Source organism: Meriones unguiculatus, chromosome 6, assembly GCF_030254825.1.
Source record: "Meriones unguiculatus strain TT.TT164.6M chromosome 6, Bangor_MerUng_6.1, whole genome shotgun sequence".
In the NCBI taxonomy this organism is placed as follows: domain Eukaryota; kingdom Metazoa; phylum Chordata; class Mammalia; order Rodentia; family Muridae; genus Meriones; species Meriones unguiculatus.
Genome location: NC_083354.1, coordinates 115,317,685 through 115,331,259, shown reverse-complemented (window position 1 = coordinate 115,331,259; position 13,575 = coordinate 115,317,685). Strand labels below are relative to the sequence as shown.

Below are 13,575 nucleotides of genomic sequence, written 5' to 3'. Positions count from 1 at the left end.
GACGTGAAAGCTACCTTTCGAAAGCGGGAATGTATTGAAGAGTGACATCACTGTGTATAGGATTCTACATACAGTGTGGGAAGGCGGTTGGTTTTATTTGTTTGATTAACCTTTTACATGTTTACAGTATCAGGAGGTATTAAACCATGTTGACCTGATGTTTCAGTTTTCAGATGAAAGCTTACCAGTTTATAAGTAAGGAAACAGAAAAGAAATGCTTATGGTTGCCTCAGTTCACTTTTAAAACCATAATATTTCAGGTTGGTTGGCATGGTGACTACTGCCTATAATCCTATTATTTGATAAGTGATGACAGGACCAGCTCTTGAAATCATTCTTTATTACATAAGTTCAGTGCCAGCTTCAGCTTCAGCTCTACATGTGACCTTGTCCCAGCATCCCCTGCCCCCAAACAAAAAAAAAAAAAACCTCACCAACCTGGAAGCAAAGGAAATTGTTGTATTTGCTGAGTCAAATTGTCTCATGATTAAAATTTCTTGTCCAAATAAATTTTCTAGGTAAAAATTAGTTTTTTTTTTCTTTTTTTCTTAATGTTTGATATTTGGTTTGAAGACTGAGCATTTTCGCATTTTCTTTTTTTTTATACTCAGAGAACATCTAAATTTGATCATTTGTTTTTGATTTTTTCCTTGTTACTTTAAAGCACTTAGTGGTTAAATTTAGACAAGTCTTTAGACCAGTCTGATGATATGCATTGCAGTATCACCAGCAGTAGAGGGCACCTCCAGTTACAGATTCCTTAAGAAGAATTACTAAGCTGGACATGGGAGCAACCCCAGCACTCCAGAAGCAAGGCAGGAAAGTGTAAGCTCAGAGCTAGTTGGGGCTACAGAGAGAGACTTTTCAAAACAAAAATAAGCAAACACAGCCTTAAGAAATCTCTCAGATTACAGTAAAAGAATGTAGAGCACAAAACCTGTTTGATTCCATTTCAGACAATGAAGAGAAACTTGCATGTCTACTGCAATTGTGTATTACCTTTGTGGGGATTGTGGACAGGATCTGGTGTTGTAACCTGGACATATACTGTGTCCTCGATCCCAGTGAACAAGTACTGTCTGCCAGTTATAGGGAACACTGAGTAAGCTCTTCTCTCCAGCCCTTTTTTTGGGAGGTCTCTTTAGCCATTGTCATGTGTAAAAAGAAGAATGGTGTAAAAAGCTTGAGGTTTGCTTAACTGCATATGTGAGAACCACCAGATTATGAATACATGATAAGATAAGATTATGATAAAGATTCAACCTCCTCTGGGTGTGGTGATGCATGCATATTTATTTCCTCTTGTTACTCAGAAAGCTGAGGCATGAGATTCACAAGTTAGGGCCTAACCTGGATTGCATAGTGACTTGAAGGCTAGTCTGAGTAAGCAAGTTAGCAAAATAGTGGGCTTAGAGGTACAGAGTGTTGACTAAGGCAAGGTCTGGTTCTAGTCTCAGCCTGCAAAGCATCACCACCACCCCTTAAACCTGGGGATCTGTGAGTATTTTGATCATAGTATCCTGCCAACAAACTGTCTTTTGGAGACCTATGGGTTTTAGCCTTATTATCTGTTGCTTACTGTGCTCCCTCCCTTTTCTTCTTCACAAAAAGCAAGTGAATACCCCTCCCCATCACTGCATTGAAGTAATGTAAACAGGTTTCCATTCAACTCTAAAATCCAGCTAGTAACTGTTTGCATATTTCTTACTCTCTTTAAATGCTATTGGTATATAAGTATATATATACATAAATTAGAACTCTAGGGGTACATCATTAATATTTTTATAAAAATGCTCCTACAATTGCAGGTCCTTTTGGAATAAATCATGGGATTGAACTTCATTCAGATGTGGTGGAATATGCCAAGGAGAAATTGGAGAGCTTCATCAAAAATAGCGATAGCTTTGATAAGTAAGTATTTATACCTGTAGTTTTGGTGTACAAGCAATTAATGAATATGTGGAGTATTCCTGTACTTGAACAGTATTAGCTTATTGATTCTGACTAAGTGAATACTGTAGAAATCTCTGTGTTGTGCCATGAGGAAAAATAGAGAAGTTACCGTGTAATTAAATTACAGATAAATAACATGATTACTGGTCTTTCACGTCTTAAATATCATATGGTACCTTCTGGATAGAAAAAAAGATGTTTGTGCTCCAAGTACTTTTTTTTGTAACTGTTTTAAACCTTTTGGGTAGTAGTTTTAACATCCGGTCCTCTGTTCGTACCGTGCATACCAACATTCAAAGGTACGTACCAGCACACAAAGGTCCTTCCTTACAGTATTCAGTTTCTCTGTAATAAATATAGTAGAAGTTCCTATATAAATACATCTGTATGTGTCACTGTGGGATCCTGTTTGAGAAATCTGTTCTATACAACTGTTTACTTTGACTCTGGCTTCCCTTTCCAAGACATTGCATAGGTGTTGATCCTTGGAACAGCAGTGAACGTGAAGATGTGGGGTGTAATCATGCTGAAATTCTGCCCTGAGAGTTTTATGAAACAAGGATTCTTACATTTGAATTTGAAATAAAGTCCCATGAAGTGAAATAGCCTACCATATGAAGTGCTTTAGCATGTCATTTTTCTGTATAGCATGTCATAGTTTCCAACAGAGAAAGCCTTACAAGGGATAGGAAGCAAAGGCTTAGAACTCAATCAGTATACATCAAGGTTTCAATGTAAAAAGTGACCCAGACTTCAAACATGGCTTATTGGCAGGGGTCCCTCACTCATCCCTAGCCCTGGCTTAACTGCCAGTGTGAAAACTGGGGAGGGGAGTTGGAGTTCTAGGCTGTCAGCAGAGATTTCATCTCAAGAGCACAGACCTAGAGGGGAGTTCAGAATCCAGGAACACTCTGAATGTCTTTCAGGGGGTATATTTTCCTTTCCTGCCCTTTTGCTCTTCTTCCTCCTCTACTTGCCCTTTGATTTCTGTCTCCTCTTTCGTGGGTTTATATCCTAGTGCGAATAATGCTTGAACTTGTTGAAGAAAACAAAACAAGTGCTCCACAGCAGAATCCTCAGCTCCTGCAGTGATTGTAACTGGAATTTTAAGCACTTCAGGAAGGACTGAAAGAGTTGAGATGTCCAGATTACTTTTTTCTGTAATAAGCACAGTGGCTTTAAGTTGGCCAGGTAAATTATCAGTTTGCTGAACAACTTGTGTCTTTTATAGGCTTATTTTATATGTATTAGTGTTTTGCCTACATGTCACTGTGTGCAACCACATACACGTTCAGATTTCAGAGAGGGCACCAGATCCTTGGCACTAGAGTTACAGATAGTGTGAGAGCTGCCTTGTGGGTGCTGGAACCCCAACCACAGTCCTCCGCAAGACCAAGTACACCAAGTCACTGAGCCGTCTCTCCAGCCCCTGAACAACTTTTCTTCTTGAACTAAAACTTTATGAATTAAAACTTGATTTGTACTCTCAGTCATTTTCAGTTGCCTACTGCATTTATTCAAAAAAGAAACACACTTAATAAAAATCAAGGTGTTTAGCTTAAGTTATTTAATAATAAATTGCTATTAAACTTTAGCATCTGTTTGTGTCTTCATCGTTTTTCATCTGTCTAATGACTAATGTGGTTTCTGAGTCTTGAAATATGGGCAAGATTATTTTTTATCTAGTTACTGAGAATTTTTGAATTACTTGATTTCCTATAAAGTGTTTTAATATTGACACTTAATCTGCCCATAAGAAGTTTTTGAGTACATTTTAACTTAGAAAAAGTATAAAAATAATATTGATGAAAGTGTGAAGTCTTCAGTAAAATCTGTTACATATTAGTTGTTCATATATTTCCTCTGTTGATACATGAAGGTTCAATTCTGTCCGTAATCAACAGGCTTAAGGAAGACTTGAGTCACTAAGGCCTTTATCCAGGTTTATTTCTGAGAAGTGGTCTGCATAGCCATAAAATATGCTATGATTCCAATGATTTTTTTTAAATAGTATAACAAATCAGTTTTAAGATATTTAGTTATCTTATTTATATTTAGGTATTTAATGGTTTCTGTATATATGTATGTGTGTGTGCTTGTTCATGTGGGTTTGGACATGAAGGTGTGCATACACGCATGCATGTGTGTATTTGTGGAGGCCAGAGATTAATGTGGGTCTCTTTTCTCAGTCACGCTTCATGTGTGCTTTTTAGACAGGGTCTCTGATCGAAGCCGAAGCTCATCAACCCAGCTAAGTGCATGTTACCATGCCAGGCTTCATGCATGACTCTGAGGGTGCAGACCCAGGTCCTCACTTGCATGGCAGGCATCCACTGGGCCAGCTCAGCCCCCCCCCTTCTCAAAAATAAAAAGATAAGAAATAAATGTTTTCACATAATTGTGAAAATGTTCTTTTTTTTTCTGCTTGTTTTTGATTTGTTTGTTTTTAAACTAATTCTTGAAATGATCTATACCATTCAGTGAAGAGTAATCCGTGTGGCATTGAATGTTTTAAAATCATTAACCAGGCGTTTATCCTACTTGCTGAAGTGTTACAGCTTATTTTTGAAACATTTTTATGTTAGTCCATTTGGGGCAGTTGTATTTTACCTCTTAGGCAGGAGTAGTATAGTCAGGTTTCTATTGCTATGGTTAACACCAGGACCAAAACCCACCTTGGAAAGAAAGAATTGATTTGCTTACAGCTTAAAGTCCTTCAGTGAAGGTTGTTAGGACCCGAACTCAAGGCAGGAACTTGGGAACAGGAACTGAAGGAGAGGTTGCAGAGGAGGGCTGCTTATTAACTTGCTCCCTATGGCTTGCTCAGCCTGCTTTCTTATTACAGACCAGGACCACCAGCCTAGGGATGGCATTGCCCACAGTAGTAGGTTGGGTCCTCCCACATCAATCATACATCAAGAAAATGCCCCCACAGACTTGCCTACAGGCCAATCTGACAGAGACAGTTTTTTCAAGGTTCTCTTTTTCAGAAGACCCTTGCTTGTGTCAAGTTAACAAACTAATCAGAACAGGTATGAAATGTTACTTATTGTTCAGTATCTCATATTACAAATGGGTCTTGTATACAAAGAGTGTCTAGTACTAGGAAACTGTTTCATTTTGCCTAAAATAGAAACTGATGTAAGGTTAAGTAATCAAAGTTGATTTGTTGTGCATTGGGCTACTTTTCAATCCTTTTTACATAATTTTGTTTTGGTAACTAGTTAGAGGATATGATATTTTTCTTCTTGCCATACTTGTGTTTTGATGAAATTTTAGGTTTTTTTTTTAAATGTTTGAGGATATTATTCTTCTTTTCTTTCAATTAAAAAATAAACATCTGCAAAATGTAAAAAGTTTCTCTCCTAAGCAGTTTCATATTTATGTGTAGTGTTATGGATGCATGTTATAAAATAGAGATTAAAGAAAATGTCAGATGTGTGCAGTGGTACACACCTGTAATCCTAGCACTCAGGGATGCAGAAGCAGGCAGATCTCTGTGAGTTCAAGGCCAGACTGGTCTACAAAGTGAGTCTAGGACAGCCAAGGCTACACAGAGAAACCCTGTTTCAAAAAAGAAAGAAAGAAAGAAATGAAAGAGAGAGGGAAGGAAGGAAGGAAGGAAGGAAGGAAGGAAGGAAAGGAAGAAAGGAAGAAAGGACAGAAGGAAAGGGAAAAGAAAAGGAAAGAAAGAACATGGTTTTGGTTTGGGATTTCATCATCTTTAGAATTGAGCATGGAGAGAACAAGTATTTAAAATCCAGTGCTGTTTCTTCATTTGAGGAATCCAGAGCCTTCATATCAACACCTTCCTTCAACAGTATTGCCAACTTGTATGTGTATTAAGCTACACTTTGAAGGTTTTCTTAAAAATATCTGCTGGAGGTCAGGATGAGAGGGTGAGAGATTTAATAACTACCTAGTGTTAGGATACATAATGTACAGTATAGAAATACAAGTGTATATTTTTACTTTTAGTAAAAGTAAAAAGCCCTGTACTTTTAGTGTGTGTGTATGTGTGTGTATTTATGTGTATGTGTCTTACTTGTGTGCTGTACAGACTTGTGTCTTGTGGCTTAAGTCATTTGTTCTTTGCATAAGGAATCCTTAATACATGTCCGTAGCACTGTTTCAGTGCCGCATGAATGGGTAAATGGCCCAGAGCAGCTCCTCAGAGTTTATTGTACTTGGACATGGGACGCTGCAGTGAAGGATCACTTACTCCTCGGTGATGCTGTTCACTGAACTTCCTTATCAACTGGTCTGATTTCAAAAGTTTTCCTAAACACAGATGACCAGGTGATTTCTTACAGTGTTTAGGCCAAGTGGTCTCTGATGGCAGCCAATGATTTTTGCCTCTGCAGGAAAAAATAGTTTTAATCATCAAGAAAAGGGATGGTCGTGGCATGTTCTAGTAGCATTGCCCTGCTGTTGCTAGTTTATTGACCTCTAATAGTCTTCAGACACTAAAAAATGTCATTTTTATTTTATTAAACATTTTTATTACATTTATTACGGGAGTTGATTCTTACCTTCATTTATTTGGGTCCTGGGGATCAAACTGGTTGTCAGATTTGGCAGCAGGCAACTTTATCCACTGAACCATAAGTTAATTTGTCAGCCCTCAAAGATCATTTTTTATAAGTTTACTATGATCTAAGATTGGTATTGTGGCCTTATTGGTTAAGAAGATTAGGTGTTTAGTTGAGGGGTCTCTGCAAACACCAGGGCCAGCAGAGTAGTGATCCACATGAGGCAGAAGGAAATAGGTTCAGCACAATTCAGTAGCCAGTGTTGGTTGAAACTTCTGGAGTCTGACACTGGATGGTTTATTGTAGGCATATTTAAGCACAGTACAGTTTTGGGGGAAAAAGTTTCCTGGTGATAATTAACTCAATCCTGTGTGTACAACAAAGCTTAAAACATGTTTACCTTGAAACTCTTTACAAATTACATTTGACCTTTTCCATAATGATGTGTTCTGTTGACTGAGAAACAATGCGCAAGACAAGGATCTGGGGACAGTGAATGACCGAGATAAATGTACAAGAGTCGGGTGAGGCCTGGCCCTACAGATTGCACAGATCACAGGGCCACTACCTGCATCTGTGTCCGGTTTTCAGGACTGTAAACGGGTATACATCTCCGCTTTGAAGAGTCATCACTGCATGTTTAACATTGCTGGATTCCCAGCTGCTTGTCTTTGAGCACAAGGACCTCAAGCCCTCTCAGTATCAGTCAATTAGAATAGGAAGTATGGGAGGGAGTCATCAAGTTACCTCAAACCAGTATTTACACAGAAAACAAAATACATTTGTCCAGCTATGAGTACTTGGGTAATTACCTTAGTTAGAGATGCTTGAGTTGTAACTTTGACCTAATGAAAGAGTTGGTCATTAGTAAAACATTTATTTATAGTTATGTGTATGAGTTTAGTTAGTACGTAAAAATGGGTGTATACAGTTGAATTGGCTCTTTGGAATCCTACTACATAAAGTTTTTGTAAGGTCAGTAGGGTGTACCTCTTCCCTCAAGATGATTAGAGAAAATTTTGGAAATGCTTATCTGTAGCCAAATAAGAATAGTCTGCATATTCTTCCTACAGAGAGAGGACCAGTATTTGTATGTAATTGGGCACATAAATGAGTCATAAATAATGAAAACAGTAGTGTGTGTGGTCAGACCAGTAAATCTATTATCTTATACCAGTAGTTCTCAACCTGTGGGTTGCAACCCCTGTGTGGGGTGAACAACCCTTTGATGGGTCCATATCAGATATCTTGCGTATCAGATGCTTACATTATGATTAATAGTAGCAGCAGAAACACTTATGAAGTAGGAAAGAAATAATTTTATGTTTAGAGTGGTCACTATAACATGTATGGGTCACAGCAGTGGAAAGGTTGAAAACCACTGTTTCAGACTCTGGCCAGTTAAAAACGGTTGTTTTTTTTGTTTATTTTAAATTAGTTCTTCCTAGAAATGAGCTGCTCCCAATAAAGTGTAACCTAGCCACTTAGCCCTGGTTATAGAGTGTAAAGCAGCGTTTTTATATGTATTGTGTATTTCCTTCAGATAAGAATCGGGCAACAGCACTAATGTGGTTATACACACTGGCACAGAGCACACAGCTAAGACAGGACAGCTCGGCTTTGTTGGAGGGGAGGATGAGCGAACGCAGTCCATTCTTCATCTTTTGTAGTCTTCAAAAGATTATAACTGATGCATGGCAATAGTTAGAATCCTGGTTTTACTTGCAATTAATTGAAGTCTTATTTTCCACAGTGATTTGTATTTGAAAATTAAGTGCTTCTGGATTCAGTTTAGTTTTTATCTCTGGAGTGATTTATTAGGTCCTTTTAAAGATAATTGTAGTGAAGTCATTTGTTTTTGTAACTAACTCATTATACTCAGTATTACTCTTCAAATGTTTGTATATCTTGATATACTGGTAGTGTCCAGAAATAATTTTATATAAATTATTGTAAGCTGTAAGCATTTTTTTCTCCCAGTGGTACTGAAGATAAAACCTAGGGATTTATACATACAAGATCATTGTACCACTAAACTACATCCTCAACTCTTTTAAAATACAGTTTTTGTGCTGATCATGATGAGGCATACTTGCAGTCACAGCACATGAGAGACTGAGGCAGGAGAATAATTTGAGTGTTCCAAGCTAACCTAGACTGTAGAGTCTGACCCTGTCCAAAAGCATTAACTTTTTCTGTATGTATTCCATCCTTCCTTTTATCTATTTACCTATCTATCTATTTATTTATTTAGGTGACAGGGAGTGTTAAATTTCTCAGATTAGCTTCAAACGTGTGATCCTCCTGCCTCAGCTTCTCTAGTGCTGAGATTGTAGACATGAACTACCAGACCTTGCTAGACAAATTTTAATGTGATAAACAGTTAAATTGTTTGGGACAGAGAGTCCTTGAAAATAGTAAAAGGACTATGAGTTATAATATTATATAATATTAACATCTATGTGGAAAAATGCAATGGCGTTGAATGACTTAGTTGTCAGGTTTTCTATAAAACATTTAGTGACCATTTCAGTATTGTATGTTTCTACAATGCCACAGTAATGTGGGTTTGTTTATTCAATGCAAACAAACAATGCCTGAATTGTCCTAAGATGAGTATGATGCAGTTGGAAGGGAAAACACTTGAAAAGGTAAAATCTTTGTTTTCTAATTTCTCATTCAACAGTGTAGTTACTGATTATAAAGTATTTGAATGGTGTATTTGGAGATCAAGAGTTTAATAGTTCTTTGCTTTTATCACAGCAGAAATGTTTGTTTAAAGTTTTGTCTTATTTTTAACAAAGTGGTCCTAGTTCTTAAGACTCAAACTGTTTTAATGAAATGTTTTAAGAAAAAGATTCTATGATTTGTTTGTCAGTTTCTCTTGGATGAGATGAGAACAAGGTAGGAATCTTCCCGAGGTCCTTGAAATTTCTTTATTCCGTTGGAATAATTGTCTACAGTTTCAATGACAGTGTCCTCTGGCACCTACTAAAGTAGGTGCGCAATTGCTGGCCCCAACTTCACAGTGTATTGAAGGGGAATGTTGTTTTTTCTACTCTCAGTCAGCTCCTAGACCTAGACTATCCGTCTAAGAGGGAAGCTACAGGGCAAGGCTAGGTCACCCTGATCTCCTAGCTGCTTTTCAAAAGAATTATATGGGCAAGTTGGCAAGGTCCCTGCTGTGAACGAAATCATCTGTCCATCTGAAGATGAAGATAGTCCAACATGCACCTATAAAGAAAGCCACTGCTAAGGTAAGTGACTGGAATCCTGCTCTAACTTGGGGCAAGTGTTTATGTTCTCAGCCAAGATGTCTGCATTCTTCTCTGAATGGTTTTCAGTGCACAGCTTAGTAAGAGCAAGTGAAATGTGTTCCTGTGTGAGTCTCACAGCAGTCATTGTATTTTCAGGTTTATTTTATTTATTTCAGGCTTATTTTGGTAATAAGCCTTGTGTGAATGAATTTGTGAGCATTTTACTCACTTTAAGACTTTTTTCCCCCTATGTACAGATAACTTATATTTGGTAGTGTGACTCAGGGAAGTCAATTTATTTTGGGAGATTTTGTTTAAGAATTTTTCTAAAAATAAAAATGCCTGCTAATTTTAACTTATATATAACATTTTAAGAAATGTCTAATATTAACATAAGAACTAGGGAGAGAACATCTGAGCCATTCTTAAATATAATCACATATGTTTATTATTATGGTAGATTGGTTACATTTCTCAGGTTTTATGTGAACTGTGGTTTGTATGAAAAGATCGAATTTGGGTTTTCTAATTCACTATATTCTAACCTGAATTACATGTATAATTTATCAGTACTCATAGTACCATTTTATATATAGAATTCTGGACAGTTTATTGCTGCAACCTTCTAGATTACACAGAATTTGTTGTTAAGGTTTAAAGTGTGCTATGTCTCTGTGTGGTTTAAGAAACTTAGGTGTGGCACAGCTTTTGGAATAGTCAATACTTAAGAGAGATTTTTTTTTTTCCTGCTCTCCTGGAAGAATCAATAGGAGTTACATCTGGTTAATAACATAACATTGCTAGCAGCCACCATCTGTGTCTTGATTCAGTTTTTTAGTAACTCATCATGCATATTAATGAGCATGTCTATGAGCAGGTGCCACCATTTAACGGGGTTAATGCCAGCAGTGGACTCTTAGTCATTCTTCAGCTGACTAGTATGAATTTATTTCTTGAATGCGTTTGTGAAAAGGCATTTCAGATTCTCCATTGCATACTACCCAGAAGCACCTACAAGTGCTTTGTAAAGTTAACCTCTATCCATATGTAAGGCTTTAAAATTTTAGCAATGTGCAATTTTAAAATGCCTTTTTCCTTAACCAATTGTGAAAAATTTGTGTATTAGAGGTTGCAAAGTTTAAGCCATGATCGTAGGTATAATAAATAATGGTTTATACCTATTTATTGGGAAATACTTCAGGAGACATTTATATTTCTTTTCTGTTTTTATTTATTTATTTAATACTGTTATAATTTGGTGGTAACTTCTTGTTTATTTGGCTTACAAATTCTTTATTTTCTTTTACATTTTTATTGCCAACAGTTTTTCACAGTTCCAGATATGGCTCTTTAAAAAATTTTATAACTAGAACTAGTACAGGTCTTTGGGGATTTAAAATTTTCTTAATATGTTTTTTATTTATTTTGCTGTGGGCGGGGCATGGACTTGGAAGTCAGAGAATAACTTGCTAGAGTTAGTTCTGTTCCTCCACCATGTGGTCCTGAGGACTGCACCCAGGTCATCAGGCTCGTCAGCAGATGCCTTTACCCCCTGAGCTATCTCACCACTGCTGGAATGTTTTCTGATTTTAATAGGCTTTCAAACCTAAGTGTTCTGTACAAGGAAGCTAGTATGTTAAGGTATAGTAAATAAGGGAATTAGAAGTCTATGTTTCATTTATATTAGTGGAGTAAAAGATTGGATTTTTCTTCCAAAATGATGCTTTACCCACACTTTGAGGTAAATAGACTTTTCATATCTCCATTAAAAGGGAAAACATTCAGGTTATTATTAGAATAATGAGCATGGTTTTAGATACTCAGTTAAATGGCATATTAAAGCCAAGAGTTAGTTTGGTTTTTCACATGTTGGGAACACACACACACACACACACACACACACACACGGTTGTCAACCAGCATCATGATCTATGAAACATTACATCACTAATGTGTGAGTGGGTCTTTACCAACCTGCATCATGATCTGAAACACAATATCACTATAGAATGCAGTGGGCGTATATTTTCCCTGTAACTTTATTTCCAGGCAAATTTGTCTTCAGATCTTGAGATTTTTTTTTGTGATCATCATATTTACTTTGTAATTAGAGTTCTTAGAGTTGGTAGTTAGAAAAGGTAACATAAAGCATATGTATTTCTTTCATGTTTTACTTAATTGTATAAATGCATTGGGGGAGGGGTGATAGATGATAGAACTGCAGTTAAATTCAGACATATTCAGAGATGACCAAAACAACCAAACAAAAGAAACCAAAAAGCAGGAAAATATTCCAAAGAAAAACAATATTTTAAGGAGAAAGTTCTTGCACCACCTGTCTGCCTGATTCGTCTTTTGATGTAACTGTGTAAGCATTGTCTATTGGTATGCAATGTAAAAGTATTGTTGAAGTATTTTTCTTTTTTGTAGAAATTCTTTGAAATTTTACATGAATTTCATATAGAGAGCACAACTCACATTGGGCTAGCCACATGTTAAGGGCTTAGTGTCTGTAGTTAATGGCTGCCATCTTGGATAGTGTGGCTCTAGACAGTCCTGTCTGACCTTTAGATCACAGCTCAGAATTTCACAGGAAGCCTCTGATCTCTGGGTCTGTTTTCTTTCACCTTCACTCTTAGGGAATCACACTCCTTTCGTCTAAATGCTAAAGTGCTTACCACACTTGTAAGTTATAATGTAATGAGTAGGATTCCTTAGATTGTCTTGTCCATTCATTTGTGTTTGCAGTGAGCACCATAGCTGAAGTCAGACTGCATGTGCTTGATTAGACTAATAGAAACTGCATTTGGGAGAACTTGTACAGGAGCACACAGTTTTAAAATCAGGCACAAATTTCTTGAATAAATTTCTGTGGTTTTAATTATAAATTGCTCACTTCTAATGGTGTTTTTAAGATATTGTTTCTGTAATCTGCCCTGTATTGTAGTTAGTAGGAAGCTTTCAAATTATAAAAACTATACTTTAGTTGATTTAATAGATTTATAAAAGAACTTTAGTAATTCTAAATCTTGATCTTTTTTTAAAGATTCTGTGCATCTGAAAATTAGAGTAATATAAGTTACTATTTAAAATGGGTTTTTATAAGGATGAAGATTTTCAGATAGAACTTACTGAGAAAAACTTATTAAAAAGAGCATTTGCTGTAAACTTGATAAAAATAGTTAAATTGTATGATTCACAGCATGATTATTTAAAATCAAAATTACGTTTTGGGGCTGCAGCCATGTCTCACTGGCTGAGAGAACTTGTTGCTCTTGTACAGGATGTAGGTGTGATTCCAAGCACCCACAGGACAGCTCACAACTATCTGTAGTATCAGTTCTAGGGGATCCAGATGCCCTCTCTGGCCTCCATAGGCACCAGGCATACTTGTGGTACATACCATACATACAGCCAAAACACTTACACACATGCAGTCATAAAGTAAATAACCCAAACCTAAAAAGAAATTACATTTCGATCCTATTTTAAGTAGTCAGAGGTTGGACTGTATGGCCTTGTCTCTGAGAGAAATTAAATATCCCTGATGTAGGTAGCCTGATACTTTTAAACACTAAGACTTCATTGTGAAGCTGATATTTTAAGTGTAACTTAAGTGTATAGTAGACATTCATTAGTGGCAGGTGGCCAGTGAAGAACATTTGAGGCAAAGGAACACCACACACAGTCACAGGAATGCTTCATCACAGTTGTCATGTTAAATTAGAGGCAAGGAATTCAGTCTAGCTACAGAGAAATGTGTACATGCTACAGCAGTACTAGGAAGTCTGTCTTTATTATAACAACACAAGCTACCTGCTGGGACCTTAGGA

The 13,575-nt window shown here is 36.8% G+C and overlaps 1 protein-coding gene across 5 annotated transcripts in view; it reads left to right on the top strand.

Annotated features, from left to right (window-relative positions):
- The window catches only part of Pcmtd1 (protein-L-isoaspartate (D-aspartate) O-methyltransferase domain containing 1), a 68,197-nt gene that overhangs the window by 41,159 nt on the left and 13,463 nt on the right, over positions 1-13,575 (top strand). For 3 of the 5 annotated variants that reach the window (XM_060385902.1, XM_021654021.2, XM_060385903.1), the window contains one exon: positions 1,809-1,911. In XM_060385902.1, the coding sequence (XP_060241885.1) occupies positions 1,809-1,911 (103 nt within the window). Of the gene's footprint in view, positions 1-1,808; positions 1,912-9,550; positions 9,743-13,575 lie in introns of those variants that run through there. The other 2 variants (XM_060385904.1, XM_021654020.2) reach the window with 1 other exon arrangement.